The 24,481-nt window shown below is 44.3% G+C and overlaps 1 protein-coding gene across 3 annotated transcripts in view; it reads right to left on the reverse strand.

Annotated features, from left to right (window-relative positions):
- LURAP1 (leucine rich adaptor protein 1) overlaps positions 1–14,405 on the reverse strand; it is a 72,024-nt gene extending 57,619 nt beyond the window's left edge. For 2 of the 3 annotated variants that reach the window (XM_033917254.1, XM_033917255.1), the window contains exon 1: positions 14,061–14,405. In XM_033917254.1, coding sequence (XP_033773145.1) covers positions 14,061–14,249 — 189 coding nt within the window. In that variant the 5' untranslated portion in view covers positions 14,250–14,405. The remainder of the gene's footprint in view (positions 1–14,060) is intronic. The other variant, XM_033917253.1, reaches the window with a different exon arrangement.
- Between the last annotated feature and the right edge of the window lie 10,076 nt (positions 14,406–24,481).

Genomic DNA, 24,481 nt, shown 5'->3' on the forward strand with positions numbered 1-24,481 from the left:
TGGTTTTCCGAGATGTTTTATTGCACAATCTGTTAATGAGATGAGGACAATCATAGGTAAGTTGATGTATGTAATTCTTAGATTGGATGGGAGGTTGAGTTGATGGGTTGCGAGGACTTTTCATTTTTTTTTTCCCGAAAGATGGAGGTAGTTGACTCAGTTCTCAATATTGTAGGAAGGCCATTCCAGATTCTTGTAGCTATATAGGTAAAAAGGGTGTTCAATATATGTTTATATTTGACTCCTTTGGAAGAGGGAACGATCAGTTCTTATGTGTTGTTGATTCTAGGTGATGTGAAGAAGGATTTGGAGAAAAGACTTAATTGTTCTGTTGTGTGGAACATGATGCAGGATAGTTTGAATATAATTCTAGTGCTTTTAGGTAGTGAGTGTAATTTGCAATAATAGTCAGGGATAGTGTGTATTTTTTTAGGCCAAAGATCAATCTGATTGCAGTGTTTTGGTGCATTAGGGCAGAGTTTATGCCAGCTTAGAGTGAATTGCAGTAATCTAGTTCAGTGGTCCCCCAACTCTGTTCTGGAGGACCATCAGCCAGTCAGGTTTTCAGGATAGTCCTAATGAATCACTCACGGGGTAGATTTGCATGCCTATCATCTCCATTATATGCAAATCTCTCTCATGCATATTCATTAGCGCTATCCCGAAAACCCAACTGGCTGATGGTCCTCCGGGACCACTGGTCTAGCTGTATTAGGATATTGCAAAGGCATGGCAGTCGAAGTAAGGTTTGATCAGTCTTAGTTGCTTTAAGCTGTAAAAGGTTTTTCCCCCCTCCCCCCAAAGATTGGACGTTTGAGGTTCGTAAGAGTCAGTGAAGTCTAGTACTATTCCAAGGACTCTGGAAGCTTTTCTGTGTTTAGTGTGGTAAGTTCATGGGAACAATCTGTGTGATCTTGTGAAACTATAGTCATTTAGTTTTAGTTTAAATCTCCCTCTGAAAATTCTCACCCTCTTGGCAGCTCTGCCCCCCACCCCTACCCCCAACCCTCATGGCAACCCAACCCAGAATTTTATTGATTAGGATTTATTTACTGCTTTTTTTGAAGAATTTCATTCAAGGCAACGTACAGCAAGAATAAGAATGGCCTAGTGGTTAGAGCTGCTGCCTCCGCACAAGAGAGTTGCGCTGGGACAGAAATCCCACCCATCCCCACCCGTCCCCGCCAGGATCCTCTCCATCTCCGCCAGGATCCTCTCCATCCCCACCCGTCCCCGTCAGGATCCTCTCCGCCCCCACCCGTCCCCGTCAGGATCCTCTCCGCCCCCACCCGTCCCCGTCAGGATCCTCTCCACCCCCACCCATCCCCGTCAGGATCCTCTCCGTCCCCACCCGTCCCTGTCAGGATCCTCTCCGCCCCCACCCATCCCCGCCAGGATCCTCTCCATCTCCGCCAGGATCCTCTCCATCCCCACCCGTCCCCGCCAGGATCCTCTCCGCCCCCACCCGTCCCCGTCAGGATCCTCTCCACCCCCACCCGTCCCCGTCAGGATCCTCTCCGTCCCCACCCGTCCCTGTCAGGATCCTCTCCGCCCCCACCCATCCCCGCCAGGATCCTCTCCGCCCCCACCCATCCCCCATAAAAATCATCAATTACTTCTGACAGGATCATCAATTCCACAGTTTCTTTCGTGTTTGTGCTGCTGTTTTCCTTGTGGAATCTCTGTGGTGGAACCTTTTTTTGTTTTCTGTTCAGGTAATTAACTTATAAACCCCCTCTTTTACTAAGGCTGATGTGTCCATTATATTCTATGGACGAACCCTGCTTCCAAAGCCTTCCATCCCCGTGGGAGTCCTGTGGGTTAGGGGGGATTCCTGCGATCCCCGTTCCCGTGCAGACCTCTACTCCACACCCCGAGGTTGTGAATTTGACCCCAGCCTGCGGCTCTGGGCAAGTCATTTAACCTCCATTACCCCGGGTACCCCAGTTAGACTGTGAGCCTGCCAGGACATTTAGGGCTCCTTTTACGAAGGTGTGCTAGCTGCTACCGCCTCCTTTTGAGCAGGCGGTAGATTTTCGGCTGGCGCGTGCTAATCCGGTGCGTGCAATAAAAGCGCTAGCGCACCTTCGTAAAAGGAGCCCTTTAGTACTGAAAGCCGCTTTGGGTGAATCTCTTCATGAAAAGACGGTTAACAAATCCCAATAAATAAGAACATACAAATTGCGATACTGGGACAGACCGAAGGTCCATCAAGCCCAATATCCTGTTTCCAACTGTGGCCAACCCGGGTCCCAAGTACTTAGCTGGATTCCAAGTGGTAACACAGATGTTTTGCTGCTTATCCTAGGAATAAGCAGTGGATTTCCCCAAAGCCACCTCCATAAATGGCCTATGGACTTCTCTTTTAGGAAATTAGTCAACCCTTTTTTAAACCCCGCTAAGCTAACTGATTTCACCACATTCTCCAGTAATGAATTCCAGAGTTTATTTACACGTTGTGTGAAAAAGTATTTTCTCTGGTTTGTTTTAAATCTACTACCTAGTAGCTCCACCCCATGTCCTCTAGTCCTAGTATTTTTGGAAAGTGCAAAAAGCAATTCACATCTACCCTTTCCACGCCACTCAGTATTTCATAGACCTCTGCTACAAATCCATCCATGGTTCGGCCCCCTTACACATGGTCCCCCACTTTACCATGGATCGTCCATCCAGACCCACTCGCAAAGCCTCATCTCTTCAGCCATCCAACTCTAAAAGCCTGCCGTTACAAAAGACACCTGAACAGAACTCTAGCCTTCCAAGCAGGTCATCTAAATCACTGGCTGTGCACTATTTTCTCGCGCTCCTCATCCTACCTAAACTGCAGAAAATTATTAAAAACAAATCTATTGAACCGATGTGTAGCCCAAGACCCCTTCCCTACCCTTGCCCCCTAGATCTCCTTTCTCCTCCCTCCTAACCCCTTATATTGTACCAACTCCCCTACTTACATCTATTAATTGTATCTATTTTACGGATTGTTCCCATTCACCGATTGTATTTGCTGACTGTACCCTTTCTCTGATTGTACCCATTCGCTGATTGTCCAGCCCTTCTTTATTGTAAACTGCCTCGAACTTCTACGGCTTTGGCGGTATATAAGAAATAAATTATTATTATTATTATTATTATCATCATCATATCTTCTCCCTGCTGAAGAGCCCTATAAGGAAAGGCTAAAGTGGCAACACAATATGCAAGAAAACATTTTAATAAAGATGGAGCACAAAGATAGAGTATCAGAAGTTAGAAAATAAGGGCTTTCATATTTGGCAGGATCAGCATTGACCAGGAGAAAAAAAAAAATCCCAAATCTCAAGAAGTCACAACACAAGGGAGGAGATGCAAAAAGCAACACATTAGAGCCATGTGTGAATGGCCGAGCACATGGCTTTTAACGCAAACTTAGCAAGAAAGTTGTGTAGGTCGAGCCGGTAAGCTAATCATATGCAAATTCAAAGTGCGCAGAGCTTGTGCGCTAATCAGGCTAAGACCGTCAGACACATGTGCAAGGTTCTGCGCTAAGAGCAGCCAGTGCTGTGCACACGTCTTGAGCAAAATAAAGAGTCGGCGCTCGTCCGCACATGTAAATAGCATCACAAAAATATGTCGCAATGATGATATTTACGCCAAGAACAACATTCCTGGTTTTTCCCGCTAGGACCTGTAGTAGGCCCATAACCTCCCGCTCCGTCTCAAAAGTTGCAGAACTATTATGCTTGAAACCAAAGGAAAGTGGCATTAAACCTCCCCCAAGGACATGAAATCCTCTCAGACAATATTGACATGCAGGGGCAAATTCTATAAGAAGCGCCCAAAAATCAGGCGTCGAAATAGGCACCGTTCAGCGCGATTCAAGTCAAATTGGGTGCTTTGCAGTGAATCACGCCCAGCGGCACCTATTTTGGAGGCGCCCAAGAAATAGGCCAGCTCTAGGCAAAACTAAAAGTTAGCACGCTTAAGAGCAGTGGTTCTGTAACAAGGCGCCTACCACGAAGCCACGCCCACCATGCATACCACCTATTTTTTGAAGGTCGCCTAAATTTTAATACTAGAGTGGAGGGGTTATTAATGTCAGTGGTGACACAAAATGTAAAATTTTTACAGGAAGTAGTTAATAAGTTGGAAAATGTTGATTCAAATTTGAAGATTATGGAAAAACATATTACAACAACAGAATCTCATGTAGTTGCATTGCAAGCGGCATCTTCATCAGCTGTTAAAGATTTTCATATTACACATACGAACTTTGAGAAAATGGAAAACATGTTAAGGACAAAAAACTTACGATTGGTCAATTTCCCAAAAACTCACTTATTATCCCCAGAAATTTTAATTCGGAAATATTTTAAGGAAGTATTGGGGCTGGCCGATGCAGAGAAATTGCCCAAAACAAATCTATATTATATCCCACAGAAAAAGAAAATTCCTGCAGATTTGGGCATAGATCAGTTGGAACAGATAGAGTTTGATCTAATCGGTTTCCTGGAAGACACACAGGATATAATCCAAACTAGATCTACCCTACTGATAACATGTGCAAGAGAGATAGATAAATCTTTATTTATGAAAGCTTATTTTCAGAATAAGCTTCTTAAATTCCGTGGAGATAATGTATTGATCTTTCCAGATGTGGCCCAAGCCACACAATTGAGAAGAAAAGCTTTTTTAGCTTTGAAATCAAGGGTGTTGGCGTTGGGAGCCACATTTTATTTGAAGTTTCTATGTAAAAGCTTAGTTAAATTTAAAGAAAGTGAATATGGATACTGGGATTCTATCCAATTGGAACAATTTTTACAACTTCATGAAACTTGTAAGGCCGCCATCTGATTTTAATAGTATTTTGGAGTTTAGATTTATGATGCACCATAAATATTGGATTTTTTTTTTATCATGATTATGTTTGAATGTATCGGATAGTTATATCAGGATATATTCTCCCATGATGTGGGCTAGAGGAGATAGTGAATTATATTGGAAATGTTTTATTTTTCTGTAATCTTTCCTTTCTTTATTATTATCTGTAAAACTGTTAATGATGAAAACTTGATAAAGGAAAAAAAAAAAAAAAAAAAGAATAGGGGTCAAAACAATGGAATAAAATTTAAAATAATTCACAAACTGGAAAAAAAAAGATCAAATAAATCTGACAGAAATCCAATTTCCTAAAGCAGCTCTGTTGCCTCAGCATATTTTAAATAATCCCAACGGCAAAAGTCCAGACGGGACAGATAACAGCTCGGGCTTTCCAGCTGCTGCAGCCCTGACTCATCGCTTCCAGGCAGAAGATGTACAGAGATAGAAGAATCCATCACCGGGCTGCACTGCTCTCGGTGGACGGCGGATGCTCATGGACACATCCCGAAGAATATAGCACTCTGCCTCCATCGGCGGACAACCGGGAGGAGGAGTCCACGGCATGGCCCCACTCCACGGATCTGGAGACACCATCAGCTCCTCCCCAATGGGTGAAAGCTGGGAAGTGCCAAACTTTTTATCGATACAGTACTTTACTCAAGACGTAATTTTGGGGAAGGAGTCAGCATACGAAAAATCGCGAATAAGCAAAACCGCGAGTGCTGAAACCCCAAATACGGAGGGAGAAGTGCATAGAGAAAACTGGCAGAGTTCCTCAACTTTCACCAGCTGAAGGATGTCTGGTAAAATTAAAGCCGCGTTTATAAAGGGGTTCTGTAGTCTCTCCATGTCCCTGAAAACTGACCCCTAAACTGGGTCAAAGACAAGGAGAGAGGTGACTGATTAATACTGTCAAATACTAAGTGGATTACAGAGTAATAATTTGAGACTCATTCATTATAATTATATCCATAAGACATAAATCCACGACAGGTTATTCAAGATACGAAGCATAATTACGCTCTCCTTTACATGCCAAATGTGGGGTTGTGGCTGGTACGTCCTTTCATCTAACCTGGGGTGTGTTCAGGCTGGACAGCAGCTGAAATTATAAATACAGTAAAACCTTGGATTGCAAGTAACTTGGTTTGCAAGTGTTTTGCAAGACAAGCAAAACATTTCATTAAAATTTAACTTGATATACAAGCAATGTTTTGCAATACAAGTACACGTGTCTCATCATCACAACTGAGACGATGGCTCTTCTCTCTCTGACGCTGCGGGCGTGTAGTGACTGTTCTAAACGAGCAAAGTCTTGCATCATGTCGGTCATTATTTGAGCTTGTCTATGTTCTTAATTTGTAATATTGAATTTTTAAAATGTACATCGCTTAGAAGTATTATAAGCGATATTATCAACTTTCAAATAAACCTGAGCCTGAAAGTGCCTATGAAGCCAGAATCCTTTTAGTCCATGTGGTGTATTCACTGAGAATGGGACCTCCCTGATATCTCTGTTAGCAGCCTGAGAGTGGTCCCGATTCTGGTCTATCAAAGACTTTTACTGGACTGGAAGAGCAGGGCCAGGATGTATTAAGTGAAATACCTGGGGAAAAAGGCTGGATATATTCATAAATAACATAGTGTATGACGGCTGATAAAGACCTGAACGGTCCATAAGTTATACTCATTCAAAAATACATGATTGGATGAACTTGTCTCTTCTTTGATATTTCTGGGTCATAGACTATAAAGTCCACCTGGTATTGTCCTAGGTTCCAAATGCTGACGTTGCCATCTAATCAAGCCATTGTGACATCACTGCTGAGGTTGGCTCTTAGGCATTGGTGGAATGAGGCATTATGACATCACAATCTCAGCTCTGGAATGTTGCTACTCTTTGGGTTTCTGCCAGGTAACATAGTAAATGACGGCAGATAAAGATCTGAACGGTCCATCCAGTCTGCCCATAAGTTATACTCATTCAAAAATACATGATTAGATTAACTTGTCTTTTCTTTGATATTTCTGGGTCATAGACTATAAAGTCCACCTGGTATTGTCCTAGGTTCCAAATGCTGAAGTTGCCGTCCAAGCTCACTCCAGCCTATCCAACCATCCCGTTGTTTGCAGGACATCTACCGTAAAGTCTGGCCAATAACATCCTCCTGTTCCATATTACTGGAGTTCCCATTGATGCCCTCCCCAGCCCACCCTACACCGAATCACCATATATGGAACACAGACCGTGCAGGTCTGTCCAATACCGGCCTTAGTTCTTTAATTTACTTCTTTTGTTTTCTAATTAGAGATCCTCTGTTTTATGGATGCTTGGCTAAAAATACGAAACTCTCTGAGCCTGGATGGTGATGTTCTTATGCAGAGATGGTAAATGGACATGAGAAGGTCCTTGTGGGATAAGGTAGGTTTAGAGAATGATATGGGGACAAATTTTTCCCTGTCCCTGCAGGAACTCAATTTTCCCGTCCCTGTGACTTTTGTCACTGTCCATGTCCCGTTCCTTTAAGCTCTGCTTTAACCAAGCCTCAAAACATATTTTTAAACTGTTTGAGGCTTGTACAGATGAGGACAGAGCTTGCAGGATTGGGGCAGGGACAGGAAAAGAACTCACACCAGACGGGATGGGAAAATGAGTTCCCGCGGAGACAGGGAAAAATTTGTCCCCGTGTCATTCTCTAGATGGGTTATTTGCTTCTGAATAGGGGGTGAAATGCTGTGGTACAGAGATACGCAAACATTCCCAGCTGCCACAAACAAAACTCCAGTCCCTGATGAATACAAACCTAAAATAGTGGGAAAACGTGAACTGTGGGATGTGGCCACTGAGCCTTTGCAACCTCTGTGGAGCCAGGCATCCTGCAGCAAGATCAAGAAGCATACTTTTAAGAAACACAGAAACATGGCCAAATGGCCCGTCTATTTTGCCCATCCTCATGGTTAGTGCAGTGGCCTCAGAACCTGAGGAACTGGGTTCAATTTCCACTTAACCCTCTATTGCCCCAGGCACAAAATTCAAATTATCAGCCCGTTGGGGACAGAGGAAGAACCCAGGGGTAGTCAATTCTGGTTCTTGAGAGCCGGAGCCAGGTCAGGTTTTCAGCATATCCACAATGAATATGTATGAGATGGATTTGCATGCACTGCCTCCTTGAGATGCAAATCTATCTCATGCATATTAGAAACATAGAAAAAAAAAACCCCATAGAAAAATGACGGCAGATAAGGGCCTTAGCCCATCAAGTCTGCCCACTTCACAGACCCACCCCCCTGAGTCTGCTCTCCTGGAGATTCCTCTCCTAATGACCCATCCTTAACTCCACCCTCTTAAGGATCCCACATGGGCATCCCATTTGCCCTTAAAATCTGATTGATTGTGGATATCCTGAAAACCTCATCTGGCTTCAGCTCTCGACAACCGGAATTGCCTACCCCTGATATAGGTAAACCACTCTGCTTGTACCCATAGAAGGAGGTATATTAAATCCACTGTCCTTTTAATCTTTGCAAAAATAATAATAGCACCCCCCTCCCTTTCACCGGCTGCCTGAAAAGACAGCTCTTCATACCGCCCAAATGCTCATTACAGATAAGTGGAGACTGCCCATCTGTCTCACAAGAGACTCTGTACTAGCTTTATAGCAGGGATCTCAAAGTCCCTCCTTGAAGGCCGCAATCCAGTCGGGTTTTCAGGATTTCCCCAATGAATATGCATTGAAAGCAGTACATGCACATAGATCTGATGCATATTCATTGGGGAAATCCTGAAAACCCGACTGGATTGCGGCCCTCGAGGAGGGACTTTGAGACCCCTGCTTTATAGGGTCTTGGGGTTGTCCGACTTGCTGCTAAGGTTGCCACCTCTCTTAATTTAACTCAAAAATACTGATCCAGTCTTGGTTTTCAGTGTAACAAAGCTATACACATCAGACTTGTTGTACACCTTGTGTTTGCTAAGCCATCTTTTAATTATTCATCGAGTATGGCTTGTCTGCTGCCCTTCTTCAGAGTCCCACCACGGTAAGGCCATGTGTGCTGCTGGAGTATCCAAGGACAGTCTTCGAGGGCCACAAACCCTCTAGCTTCCAGTATATCCTTATTGAATATGCTTACAATGGCTTTGCATACAGCTGAAGCAGCGTGCGTGTACGAGGGTTCTTCACAAAGATTCTGCACTCTCATATTTTTGGGAGAGGGGGGTAAGAGGGCATGTCGTAGAATGTCATGGGAAAAATGTTTTGCAAAGATAAAAACAACAGACTGTGGATGTCCTGAAAGAAGATTTCATTCGCTCTTCACAATAAAAATACAAATACAAGTTTGAATTAGTAATACATGCACGATTGTCCTGACGGACCCTACACGGTCCGCGTTTTGGCGACACCGCCTTCCTCAGGGGTCCGGACGATGTAGGGAGCAAAGATAAGAATATGAGCAAAACAATGCACGCGTCTTTGAGCAGAAAACCTGAGAATGGCTTGAAACAAGCAGAGTGGCGCGCAATGGGCGATTATGTGGAAAATGAAATAAACAATATTTTAAATTCTGAGATTCCTTTAACTTATGAAATAATAATTATTAAATTTTTTCCTTTTTTTATTTCCCCAATATCTACCCTACCTGTTGTTTTTACTATTTATGTTCTCTTTTATACATACAATTGTAGTTCTAACCCTTCTTCCCCCATGTATCTGTTAGTTTGTATGACATTATTTATTATTTTGTATGATAGTGTGTCAAACCTATGTATTATAATTAATCTGATGTACTTACCTTTTTTTTATCTGTAAATCGCTTAGCAAATTAAATTAAGCGATTCAATAAGTCAAAAATAAACTTGAAACTTGAACTTGAAACTATTTTGCATATTAAAGATCCCCTAGATAAACATAAAAGACGTCTCTTTTCAATTATGACAAGTGCAGCTATACAATTGATTACACGAAACTGGAAAAATTGGGATCGCCTCAACTTTACATTTTGGTGGGCAAGTTTATGTCTAATATATAAATATGAGAAAATGAATGCTGACATATTAGGGAATAATGAAAATTTAAAATTAATTCGGGGCCCATTGACGTCCTTTGTAGAATCTCTATAGTTATGGTTTGTCATAAGATAATATGCACATCCAGGGGGGGGTGGGGGAGGGATGGGAGGTAAATAAGGTTGGAAATGGTTGGAAAAATTTTGGTGGGTGAGGGGAGGGTATTAAGTATGAATTTTTAAGAATTTTAAGTAATGTCTATATTGTAAAATGATTAATTTACTCTGTATTTCACTTATTGTATATGTTTTAAAAAAAATATTACATATGTTATGGTAAGGGTGGGAGGGAAGGGGTTAAATTTTATGTATTACTGTTAAATATGAAAGAAATTCAAGTGATGTACTTAATTTCAATTGTCAATTTATTGATACACTTGTTGTAAAAATTAATAAAAATGAATAAAGATTAAGAAAAAAAAATTGTGTATAGTCTACAGATATTTTTCACCAATAGACTTCACATCTATCGAGTACTTGTTTCTTGAAATAATTTTTTCACAATTATCACACTGAAAATGCAATACTCGTACGATGTACTTTGTTATACATTTTTTTGCATGTTTCAATCAAAAGTACTTGAAATTGATAAACAACTCGGGAAAAGTCCGCTGCACTTCTTGCACGTCTGGGTGGTTTCTGGTGTGAATTTTCAGACGTTAACTCACAAGTTCAATCGCCTACAACTTGCTGGTTGGTTCCGACTTCTGCATTTTCACTATTCCCTGCAGACTTTAGGAAATCTGGATGCAAGCACGTAAGGGTGTGCCACGCTTCAACCCCACCCTCCGGTATTCCTCCCAAACATGTGCCTGTGTCGGTGTGTTGCAAACTTTTAAAGGAGTGGCACACTAATCTCACGGCTGCAGCTGGAGGGCGCCCAGAAATGCTCGGACGTCAATGTGATGTCACGTGTCGACATCTGCACATGCCATGGCCCTGAGCCTCCCATTACCGCCGGTGGGGGGTGCTGCAGAAGGAGAGGTGAGAAGGAGCAGAGGAGCTGGCTTTCTACAGGACATGCCTCTTGCCACAAGATAATAATACACTTCCCCCTCCCCATTCGCGGTTTCTGCACTCGCGATTTCACATAATCGTGATTTTTTTTCTGGGGAGGGGGAAAATTAAAAAATGTAAAAAAATCCATCTTTTTTTCCTCCCTGCCGCCTTCCCGGCCTTACCTGGTAGTCTAGAGGGCTTTTGGGACAGGAGCGATCTTCCTACGCTCCTGCCCCGTGCAGATCGCCATGAGGAAATGGCTGCTGGGAGTTCCCGTAGTCTCTCGAGACTAAGTCGGGAACTCCCTACAGCCATTTCCTGATGGCGATCTGCACAGGGCAGGAGGGTAGGAATATCACTCCTGCCCCGAAAGCCCTCTAGACCACCAGGTAAGGCCGGGAAGGCGGCAGGGAGGTGGGGGTGGGTCAGAGCTGGATAATCGCGGTTTTTCGCCATTCGCTGTCCGGCTCTGCCCGTATCCCCCGCGAATAACGAGGGAGAAGTGTAATAATTATTATTTATTTATATGCTGCCATACCGGGGAGGTTCTAAGCGGCTCACAGCATGAGAAAAACAATACATACATACATTTTCAGTAAAAATCGCGATAAAATACAATAAAAGGCAGTACATACATTTCCATAAAATTGATCAGAATAAAAGGTACAAACATTTCAATAAAATTGATCAAGATGAAAATGCAAATCATGCAGATAAGAAACATAAGAATAGAATGCAAACATGGTTGAAATAAAAGAAAAGGTAAAGAAAGCCATTACGATGTCAGCCTATTAAATAATTGAATCTTCAGTAATTTCCTAAAATCTAAATAAGAAGAAGCACGTCCCGTAAGCAGTCAGCCGGTGCCGGCATCTCGCGACACACCTGGAATCTGCCGGGGCACACAGTTTGCGATACACTGGCCTATGTCTTGGACAATTTTCAAGAGCTCTATTTCTGCCTGAAAGTGAGTATTTTCCAGAGCGGGTGCAAGGTTATAGGGGCCCTGGGAGAACCTTCAGCCTTACACCCTACCCCTGTCCCGCGGGTTGAGAGAAAGCACAGGGCACGCGGGAGTGCTTCCTGCGCCGCTGCTCTTCCTCAGCTGTGTGGACAAACTGATGATTGAAAGCGCAAAATCTTTGCACGATAAAGGACCAGCTCCTACTGGATGTAGCTTTTTTCACTTATTTGTGAGGAAACCACACTTAGACCTCTGAGGAAGACTTTTATGTCGAAACACGGTCCGTGTAGGGTTCTATATATTAAGTTGTGGATGTTTTATTGACTACTTTATTCCAATAAAGTCTACCTCAGTAATATCAGTCTCCAAAGTCATTTGTTTTGGAAATGTATATTTCCCTGTCACATATAAATAATAAGGGTCATTTACCCAGATAATAAGCTCGTTAAAATGCCCACTCTCTCCGCAGGTAAAAGTACATGTTGATCCTTTGAGTTTGTTTGGCTATCAAAATCTTTTGTTTTGCTTTGCTTTTACTGCAGCTGCTTTTTGCTGCCTTAGGCGACTGCCTAGTCTTTCCTAACAACCCAGAATCTAACTTGGTAGCTAATTTGCAAAACTGCACCTTCAAAACTGCCTGTGAATAGACTGCACTAGTGGATCTTGCTGCCAGAAATTATCTGGAAAACAGCACAGTATCCGGATTCAAAGTGGTCATGCTATGGAAGCCTGTGCTTACTGTCACCTGGACCGAGGAGGTTATTTTCACACAGGCAAATTAGGGATTGGGGTGTCCCTTCACTGACCAGTAAGAACAAGCCCTGCCACTAAGCAAAATAGGCATTTGCCTAGGGCAGCGGGATTTGACTTTCCTGCTTCCCTTCCCCCACACCCAACACCGCCATCCGAGTACTCAAATGAGTCACCAGGCCAGCTGGGTGTTCAGGATATCCCTAATGAATAGGCATGAGAGAGATTTACATATTCATTAGAGATTGGCCTCTGGACTCCTAATACAGGGTCTGAATACCCCGCTCTACCCATTCCCAGGCCAGTCCAAAGCTTAAATAAAACCGAACGTGCTCAACCACTGCCATATCCCACCTTTCCCCAATGGGGGGAGGGACACTACATTGTATACATAGTCATTGTGGAAAACTTGGCCGGGTTGTGGACCTCAAAGACTGTGGTTGCCCTCCCTTGCTCCTGGACATCAGACACCCTTGGTTCAACCCTACTGCTGAAGGCTGGACAGAGAGAAAGCGAAATGAGGGGGTGAAAGGCTGCAAGCGACATAGTGGGTCATCGGATGGGGATTTGGAAAGAGGGATTAAATAGAGAATTCAGCACCTACGGAAAATCCCTGGACAAATCAGGCCCTGCTTGCTTTGCTGCAGACAAGTGGCAGAATGAAGAGGCATTCCAAGCTCTTCCCAAAATTGGGCTAGCCCTGTTTCATCTTTACTGCAGTATTGACGGCGTTCTTTTGCAGAAACCATGCAAACTCCCATGACAGGCTGTGTCCAAGCCGGACACACTGTGGATTCGCATTTCCCACCAGAAGAGGGACATAGTGTCAGGAGGGTACAGACCACCGCCCAGGGTTCAGAGGAGGTCTTTTGACACCCAGTCAATAACATGCCTACAAGACCATGCAAAGCAGCCTTTCAGCAGTCATAAATGTGCCAGTTTTTAAGACCCAGTAATCATCCCAAATCTTATTTTTTACCAGCAGAAGGCGGAAAAGCAAACAGAGAGATGCAAGCTTTTTCGTGATAGCACAGAACCTCTCAATGCTGCATTACTTGGCTTTTGGAAACAAGTTCAAAAGAGCAGCACCGCCCAGGTGAGGCTTTATCCTGGATGCAGGTGATGCAGCAGAGTCACTTTCACTAACATGTCCTGTCAAATACTACATTTTTCCCCCCTTCAGACTACTAGAGAGTAGGAAAAGCCTTGGTGCAGGCAGTCCAAACCCATGAAAATACTCCCCAGTTTTATGCCAAATTGAACCTTGATTTTCTGCTATCTTAGGGTGATGGGGGGGGGGATGCAAGCTTTAATGATCAAATTCTGCTAATAGCAAGATTTAGTTGTCCCTTCATTATATCTGGCACCTGGTATAGTGGCGACCTTCACTTCACCTCCCTGGAAGCTCTCGGGGCCAGAGACTCACCAGCTCCAACTTTAACGCCTTGATCTTGGCTCCCAGGCCCTGCTGGCTCCCGCTCTCCCCCAGCAGGGCAGGGCTTTCTCCCTGCAGCTGGGCAGGGTCCTCCCGCAGCCATCGCAGCAGTCCCTCGGGGGGCTTCCTGCCCACCTTGCTCTCCAGGTCCTTGAGGGGGTCGGCCCAGAAGCCCTCCATCCCCTGCCGCTCACAGCGCTCGGGACGGGGGGGAAGGTCCGCTTGCGAGCATGGCAGATGCAGCTGCGCCCATCGATCGGGCTGGGGCCGGGCTCCTTGTCCCTCCCGCGATCCCCTTCCACCTGCCTCATGCAAACACTGCGGGCAAATGAGCGGCTGATGGCTGGCCCGGCGCTTACCGCATTCCGCCGAATAGGGGGGCCTGCCGGAGCCGCTCTTCTGCTACCGTATATTTCCTAGTGCGCGCCCACATTGAGGGATGCTAGATAGAATGAAGGAGGACCTCGGTGAGGTTAAGCGCAGTGGTTCCCAACCCTGTCCTGGAGGAACACCAGGCCAATTGGGTTTTCAGGCTAGCCCTAATGAATATGCATGAAGCAAATTTGCATGCCTATCACTTCCATCATATGCAAATCTCTCTCATGCATATTCATTAGAGCTAGCCTGAAAACCCGATTGGCCTGGTGTTCCTCCAGGACAGGGTTGGGAATCACTGGTCTAGAGAAAGGCTGCCCAAGTCCGGTCCTCGAGATCTACTGGCAGGCCAGGTTTTCAGGATATCCACAATGAATATGCATGAGAGAGAGATTTGCATACCAAGAAGGCAGTGCAGGCAAATCTCTCTCATGCATATTCATTGTGGATATCCTGAAAACCTGGCCTACCAGTAGATCTTGAGGACCAGACTTGGGCAACCCTGGTCTAGAGCACTGGTTCCCAACTTTGTCCTGGAGGACCACCAGTCCAGTCGGGTTTTCGGGATAACCCTAATGAATAAGCATGAGAGAGATTTGCATATAATGGAAGTGACAGGCATGCAAACCTGCTCCATGCATATTCATTAGCGCTATCCTGAAAACCCGACTGGCCTGGTGGTCCTCCAGGACAGGGTTGGGAACTACTGCTCTAGAGAGCCTGAAATTAAAGAGTGAATTACAATTAAAAAGATTTGTACATTTGACAATTTACCAATACCGATAATGAACACATCACCCCAGCTAGGTTATGAAAAATTAAAAAAGTAATACCTTGGGTGTTTGAGGTTTGGTAATTAAATACACTTGATAGCAGTTTGTTCTCCATTCTTGGGTTGCCAGTGCCATAAGACTGACTGGGGATGCCGGAAACAATGCAAATTGCCCCTCCCTGGACACATAGGGCAGGGGTGGGCAACTCCGGTCCTCGAGGGCCAAAATCCAATCGGGTTTTCAGGATTTCCCCAATGGATATGCATTGAAAGCAGTGCATGCACAAAGATCTCATGCATATTCATTGAGGAAATCCTGAAAACCCGACTGGATTGAGGCCCTCAAGGAGGGACTTTGAGACCCCTGCTATAACTTGTTAAAATTGAACACAATAGGCATAATTGTGTTTAATAGGCAGGAAAAACATATTTATTAACACAGGCTGTGACAAAACAACCATTTCAAACTATATATAAAAATAATTTTAAAAAACATCTAAAGAGCCAGAATTCAGATCTATTTTACGTTCCTTGATAGTTCATCCTGAAACTGGAAAGCATGTTCTGATGATGTGCTGGTGACAGGAGTTCGAAGCAGGGAGCAGGCAACACATATCAGTGTTGCAAATTGGTAGTAAGAGATGAGAATTCCTTGTCTGAGTTTGATATGTCTGTATTTAGTTCAGTCACAGAAGTCGTTTCCTGACTTGTAAATAAATCTTTTTTTTTTTTTTTTTAATCTGCCTCCAAGTCTATTTTTTTTTTAATTTATTCAATTTTCTATAGTCCAGGGGTGTCCAACCTGCGGCCCCGTGAAGTATTTTGTGTGGCCCCGGTCGAGGGTGATGGAGTGTTTTCCTCTGCTGCCCCTGGGTGTTTACTATGTTGCCGGCTCCCTCCTCTGTCTTGCTGCAGCATTTGCGCGGCCCCAGAAACATTTTTTTTTTGGCCAGTGCGGCCCAGGGAAGCCATAAGGTTGGACACCCCTGTCTGTTCTCCCAGGGGAGCTCAGAACAGTTTACATGAATTTATTCAGATACTTGAACATTTTCCCCTGTCTGTCCTGTTGGGCTCACAATCTAGCTAATGTATCTGGGGCAATGGAGGGATTAAGTGACTTACCCAAGGTCACAAGGAACAGCGTGGGTTTGAACCCACAACCTCAGGGTGCTGAGGCTGTTGCTTTAACCACTGATCCACTCTAGAAATCATAATATATTAAAAGTGAGCCAAGTATAGGACAATGAAGCCATTGTGACATCACTCATGAGGTTGGCTCTTATTGGTGGAATGAGGCATTGTGATGTCACAATACCAACTCTGTTTACCAGAGGCTGAAACTTTTCACACTATTTCAATATTCTATACTGTTCTCCCAGGGGTTTACATGAGTTTATTCAGGTACTCAAGCATTTTTCCCTCCCAATCTATCTAATGTACCTGGGGCAATGGGGGGATTAAGTGACTTACTCAAGGTCACAAGGAGCAGCGTGGGTTTGAACCCACAACCTCAGGGTGCTGAGGCTGTAGCTTTAACCACTAAGCTACTCTAGAAATCATAATGTAGTAAAAGTGAGCCAAGTATAGGACAATCAAGCCATTGTGACATCACTCATGAGGTTGGCTCATAGTCATTGGTGGATTGAGGCATTATGATGTCACAATACCAGCTTTGGTTATCAGAGGCTGAAGCTTTTCACACTATTTATTTATTCAATTTTCTATACTGTTCTCCCAGGGGAGCCCAGAATGGTTTACATGAATTTATTCAGGTACTCAAGCATTTTTCCCTGTCTGTCTTGGGGGTCTCACACTATCTAATGTACCTGGGACAATGAGGGCATTAAGTGTCTTGTCCAGTGTCACAAGGAGCAGCGTGGGTTTGAACTCATAACCTCAAGGTGCTGAGGCTGTAGCTTTTAACCACCTTGAATACAGCAGGATCTGCTTATGGGGCTCCTCTTACAAAGGTGTAGTAGCGCTTTTAGTGCATGCACACGATTACTGTGCGCTAGCCAAAACACTACTGCCTGCTTAAAAGGAGGTGGTAGCGGCTAGCGTGCACGGCATTTTAGTGTGTGCTAAAACCGCTAGCGCACCTAAAAGGAACCCTTAGTCTTTGCAGCCTGTTTATGGCATTGTATCACCCTTTTTAAAAAAATAAAAAAAAAACACCCCAATGTAAGTAATATTGCTGAGGATCAACTTCAGTTTTTGATGGCTGGAGTCCGTGAGATAATATGCGATTGAGATCATGCCCTGCGCAACCTATTCAGACCTCATCTTGAAAAGCTGCTATCATACATGGTCAAATCACATTGGCCTCGATTCGCTATACTTACCGTTCGTGTACCGATGGTTTTGCGATCGTTTCCCGGCCCAATTCACTAAACAGCTGTGCGATCAATCTCCGGTCCGATCCGCACATGCAAATGAGGGGAAATTGCCTGCATAAGTAGGAAGGCAGCGATTCAAGTTTCAAGTGTATTAGTATTTGATGAATCGCTTATTTAGTTTGCTAAGCGATGTACAATTTATAAAAGCATAGGTTGTGAAAGGGACATAATATCATAAGTGATTTTATTCTAGGACAAACATGAGAAGTGATGGCAGGAGGGAAAAGTTACAATTTTTATAGTAGAAGAAGAAAAAAACACAAAAAGAGGAAGGGAACAAAAAAAGAAGACCTTGAATCACTAAACAGAAGAAGGAACACGGACTGGACCAGTGTCTCACGTCCTTGCTGACTGTCCTGCTCTCTGTCGCCCTGAAATCCCAGTATCAAAAATAAAACCATCAACATAAAACAGCTCCCTTGTGCAAAAAGCACCCTGCTCTCTGCGAGCCCGTGATTTTAACCCAGGGGTTTAAAGCGGGGCTGCACTATGGCATGTTCTGTCCCTAATACATCTAGTACCCCAATAACCCTCTAAACAACCAAAACATCACTGTACCCCTAAACACAGTAACATATTCACTGTGTCCCATATTCACAGCTCCTTGCACCCACTCTACCCAAAAACCTAGCCTCTCACACACTGCTCATTCTCTGAAAGCGTTTAAAAATTAGAAACTTTTCTTTTTTTAAATTCTTTTTGGCCAGCGAGTACTGTAGCTACCCCTCCCCTTTGTTTTCACCTTGAAGACCAAACGCATGCGCGGATAACATAACATAACATTATACTTGTTAACTGCGTAACCATTAGTTTAACGCGGTTTACAAAAAATGACTAATAATAATCATAATACATGGAATGAAGAGAATTAGTTGGTCAAGTATTTATAAAATAGATAGATTTTCAATTGTATTCTAAAGCAGTGCTCTTCAACCACGGTCCAATGACCAGTGCCGGTCCACAGAAATTTCCTGCCAGACCACAGGGCCAGCACGTGCATCAGGCCCAACACAGTGTTCTTCAGCCGCCGGTCCACGGTGCGATCGATGCAGCGTTATCTTCGAGCCAGCTCCCTCTTCCTAACTGATTCAGTGCACAAAGCCACGGGCAGTGGCTCCTATGGGCATCCTGCGCCTGAACCGGAAACCTTCTCTCTGACGTTGCAACGTCAGAGGGAAGGCTTCCAGATGAGGCACGGGACGTGCAAGGTGCAATTAGTACTATTATGGGGGCGGGGTCTGGGTGGAGATTGGGTAGAGATGGGCGGGGTCTGGCCCACGACTTAGCCCCGTTCTTCAACCGCCGGTCCACAGAATAATTCTTTTATTTCTGCTGGTCCACAGGTGTAAAAAGGTTGAAAAATACTGTTCTAAAGTTTATATAAGAGTAAGCTGAGAGCAGTAAAGTTTGAAATTATTTATCATAAAGGGCTGCTTGGGATACCAAATTATGACTGAGATGGTCTGCGCGTGCATCGCAATCGCTCTGCAGTGATCCTTGGGGTATGCATCCAATCAGATAATTTGCATGGGGACTCTTTAGTGGGTCGGTCGCCCGGCAAGACTTGGCCACGGATCACCCAGATCAGTGACTTTAGTGAATCTAGGCCATTATTATGACCAACCCCTCTATCTCTGACATCAGGGACACACAGCCAAAGAACAAATGCACGTGTTGTGTGCAGACTTCGTGGGCCTATAAGGTGGGATCTCAGCAAGTTGCCAATAACCGTGACTGTCATGGGGGAAAAGCGTGATCTATCAGACACTGAAAAAGGCATGATCATTGGCTACCGGACCATGGGCGGCAGCATTTCGGAAACGGTGGAGTTTGTGAACTGTTCACGGGCTGCTGTGGTTAAAGTGTACTACAAGTGGATGAATGGAATCTTTTTGTCAACCGAACATTGGCTGTAAAAGTTGGCATGGGCTGATTGGCATGCTACCATGGAGTAACTCACCATCTAAATGAACAAGGGAGCTTCCAGATGTGTGTCCAAAACAACTGTGCAGTGAACCCTGTTGCGAATGGGGCTCCAGAGCAGATGGCTGGTGACTGCACCCATGCTCATGAGGGTTCATCGCAAAAAAACAGCTGCAATTTGCACAGTAGTACCGACAATGGACTTGCACCGACTAACAACGGGTTGCCTTCTCTGATGAATCACATTTTGAGCTCCATCGAATGGATGGACGTTGGTGCTTAAGGCATGAAACCACCAAGAACAAACTCACAGCAACCAATGGATGTACACAAGCTGGTGGCGGCAGCATTATGGTCTTCTAGAGAATGTTTTCTTGGTATGATCTGGGTCCCTTGATACCTCTGGAAGACACTCTCAACCGATATGGGTATCTCTCCATCCTTGCTGATCAAGTGCACCTGTACATGTTGACGGTCTTCCCTATAGCCGACAGGATCTTTCAATAGGACAATGCAACATGTCACACCACCAGAATTGTTAACGAGTGGTTTGTAGAGCACGACCGAGACTTCCAGCCACTTCCCTGGCCTCCGAATTTCCCAGACCTTAACTCAATTCAGCACATTTGGAACCCCCTTGATCGACAGGTTCGATGACTGGATCCACCACCATGCAACCCGTCATCAACTGTCGGATACACTGCAGTCTGCATGGCTCCACATACCTCTAGCAGCCACCCAGCATCTTATTGAGTCACTCCCACAGTGTCTAGCTGCCGTCCGTGCTGCCAGTGGTGGTTATTCTGGATATTAGCAAGTGGTCATAATAATGTGACTAGACAGTGTATTGGCTGCATTATCAGTCACATAGATGAGACTAGCTGGGTGGATCTTATACTCTGCCATAATACTTGAAAAAAAATCAACAAATATTCTAACCAGTTTATCAGTGGTCTCCTTCATTGACAAAGTTACCAAACACATGCATCAGTTTTGATCAAGGTGAGTTCCTCTTTCAATTTTTTTTTTAAAGCTGAGTTGTTGAAGTCAAGTTTCTGAGTTGACGTGTACAGAAGGACATAATCTGATTCCCATCCCCATTCACTTTTGATCTATCCCCTCCCTTCCCTGTGGTAGTAATGACTTTTTTGGCCCCATCCTGCAGATTTCCTTGGGTTTCCCACTGTCTCCATCCTATTCTTCCCTCTAGTGCTCACCACCCACGGTCATCCACAGGCTCCTAGAGTCAGTGCCATTGAATCTAAGTCACAGGAACAACAACAGTTCTGGTCTTCTCTCTGTTGCATACATAGACTTGCATTTTGATTGTCTCATTGAGTTTTCCAAGAAATCTATGCTTACAAAGGGTAAAATCAAGAATGGATTGACCCGTTCTAATGATATGATGTCAATTATAACTGTGGAGAGGGGGGGGGGTTTCTTCTTCCAAACATGCTCTGAAGGAAAGGGGGGGGGATTGTGGTCCTCCTCCTGGTGAGGAGTGCATTTGCACCCTGTAGTGGCAGTGTACCTAGGAGGCTAGGCCCAGAACTTCTACACTGGAGTTAGGCTTGAATCAGGAATCAGGCAACAGTGGAGCAACCAGGTACAAGACAGAAAACCAGGAGATAATTTGATTGATTTATTCAATTTTCTCCCAGGAGAGCTCAAAACAGTTTATATGAGTTTATTTGGGTACTCAAGCATTTTTCCCTATCTGTCCCAGCGGGCTCATAATCTATCTAATGTACCTGGGGCAATGGGGGGGGGGGGTTTAAGTGATTTGCCCAGGGTCACAAGGAGCAGCGTGGGTTTGAACCAAAATCCCAGGGTGCTAAGGCTCTAGCTCTAGCTCTAACCACTGCGCCACACTCCAGGAACAGTTCTGGATCAAGCTGGAACCAGAACCATGAACGGGGACGAAATAAAAAGAAAGACAAGGCCAGATGAACAGTGCTTCCACGGCACATTTAAATCCATGCTAATGAAGCTATTAGCTATTCAGAGCTGATGCAGAAGACGAGAAAGCTGAGCACAATGGCAGAGCTGTAATGCAAGATCTGAGGAGGAGTAAATGATTAGCCGATGAGGATATCATGCCTGTTTATTTATTTAAAGCATTTATAATCCGCTTTTTTTACCAAAGCGGCTCACAATTCACATGCGCAGCTTATAATACATACAGTCTTACAAGACCAAGTCCATAACAGATAAAAAAACAGAGGTCAGGGATACAAGCACTATTGCATGAGTGTCTTAAGAAGTTTCTTCCCTTTACTGCCAGCATAGGGACCCACAGCTTTTTTCTGCCATGAAGAGCATTAATAAAAATAAAAAAAGAAAGATGGATCTGATGGAAAGGTGCTGAACCAAAAGTAAAGTGCCAGATTATTTACAAACTACCGGTAGTTTTTTAGCCCATTACATTAACGGATGCTAGACTTAGGCATTTCTTTCTTTTTTTTCTTTCTCTCTGCCCCCTGTCTGTCTTCCCTTCTCCCTTACTTTTACCTCCCCCCTGTCCAGCAGCACCCCTTCTCCCTTACCTGCTCACTGTCCAGCATCCGCTAGGCCGGGCAGCCTCGGGGCTTTTGCTAGGCCGGCACGCTTCGCATTATCGAAGTGGGCTGGCCTAGCAAATACCCCGCGGCTACTGCCGCTCATGGTCCGGGGGTGAGAAGGAGAGGCATCGTCAGAAGTCAGCCGGCGTCGGAGATCGGGGCAGGAACATTGCTAGGGAAACCGCCGCACGCGTCTCAAACCACAGAAGGCTCCTACTGCGCGTGTGGCAACACGGAGCCACGGGTCAGGGATCATGGCCGCACGAAGTTTCAACTGCACATGCGCGCTAAGGGTTTTATTATAGCAGATGGGTATCAGCACTCACTAGATTGCAAGCGTATACATCAAAGTATATACTGGAATGTATTCTATAAATTAATATGAGTGTTTAATGCCCAGAATTACATTTCAGTACACATGTGGATGCATGCACAATTGTATATGCAATCTGAAAAACACGGTTGCCAGTAGCACTGCATAAGAACATAAGCATTAAGACCAGTAACCTGTTTTCAAGAGTGGCCAATCCAGATAAGTATCAGCCGCCTATCTTGCCAGGAATTGTAGCTACATAGCCGCATAATGCCACTCTTGGCGTTGGCCATGCCTACTTTGGTGTTCTGCGGCTTAAAGAGGCTCCCTAGCCGTATTTTATTTAGGCATCGGTAGGCACTTCAACACTGCTGGGTTTTATGGCATTTTTCAATCAACAGGCACTGGCTAAAAAGGCCTTTTCTCCAGTGTGCTTTAAATCTTACTCGTTTCATGCAATTATCTCCTAATCTCAGTACTATTTGAAAGGGTAAGCAGCTATTATCTAGGACAGTGGTTCCCAACCCTGTCCTGGAGGAACACCAGGCCAATTGGGTTTTCAGGCTAGCCCTAATGAATATGCATGAAGCAAATTTGCATGCCTATCACTTCCATCATATGCAAATCTCTCTCATGCATATTCATTAGGGCTAGCCTGAAAACCCAATTGGCCTGGTGGTCCTCCAGGACAGGGTTGGGAATCACTGATCTAGGATGTATTTGGCTAACAGTGTCTTGGCTTAGCCCAGGGGTGTCCAATGTCGGTCCTCGAGGGCCGCAATCCAGTCGGGTTTTCAGGATTTCCCCAATGAATATGCATTGAAAGCAGTGCATGCACATAGATCTCATGCATATTCATTGGGGAAATCCTGAAAACCCGACTGGATTGCGGCCCTCGAGGACCGACATTGGACACCCCTGGCTTAGCCAATCAATGCATAAAAACACACGTGGTGATACTATCTACATATACCAGTCAATTTTCCCTTCAATTCAACAAAGGCAGGCAGTTTTTAGAGAGCCAATTTATGGGGATAAAATGGTTTTCTTTTTACCATCAGGAATCCCTTTGAAAATTACCTTCTAAATTTTCAGCATAAATTCTTCATCAAGATCAGGGGTCTCAAAGTCCCTGCTCGAGGGCCGCAATCCAGTCGGGTTTTCAGGATTTCCCCAATGAATATGCATGAGATCTATGTGCATGCATTGCTTTCAATGCATATTCATTGGGGAAATCCTGAAAACCCAACTGGATTGCGGCCCTCGAGGAGGGACTTTGAGATTCCTGATCAAGATCATATTTTAAATCGCCTGACCTCCACTGCAGCCATCCTCCAATGCCTTCTCTGGCCACTAGTGGTGAGGTAGGATGGCCTTTTCTGTTACTGTTCCTGGCAAAAGGCTTTGTGCATCTCAGGGAAAGATATATTTTCTCACTATCCTGAAGATCCCCAAATGGTAAGGACCTGAGTTCTCAAACACTGAAATTCCAAGTGTCAGTTGGGGATGATGCCTCTTGGGTATCACTCTCAGAACTTGTTCTGTCGATTTTTCATCACTAATCTTAAAGCACCCGTTCTTGAACCTGATTTTAGTTTGGAAGTTCATGTTTCTTTTATTTATGTTAAACTATAAATATAATGGAAAAAAGTAATCCTGGCATTGGCCACCCTAGCGGCTCTCGACATAGTTGAATGGATTTATTCATATGGACTTAACTGAACTGGCTTTAGACCATCACATTGGAGGAGACAAGGCTTCCTGGGACTATCAACCTTATTAACTATCAAACTATTTCTTTCTCTCCTCTCCTCTATCTTCCATAATACTTAATTCAATACATTCCTGTTAGAATGTTTTCTTTCTTATTTTTTCCTTTTTCTGAACTCTTCACTTCTTTACTAATCTCTAGGCACTTTAGTTAGATTGTGAGCCTTCGGGACAGTGAGGGAATTTCAAAGTGCCTTTCTTGCTCATAATTTTTAATGTATATTTTCTGTAACCGCTTTGAACCTAACGGATGTAGCGGTATATAAGAAATAAATTACATTACATTACATTACATCTACTGA

Source organism: Geotrypetes seraphini, chromosome 12, assembly GCF_902459505.1.
Source record: "Geotrypetes seraphini chromosome 12, aGeoSer1.1, whole genome shotgun sequence".
NCBI classification, from domain to species: domain Eukaryota; kingdom Metazoa; phylum Chordata; class Amphibia; order Gymnophiona; family Dermophiidae; genus Geotrypetes; species Geotrypetes seraphini.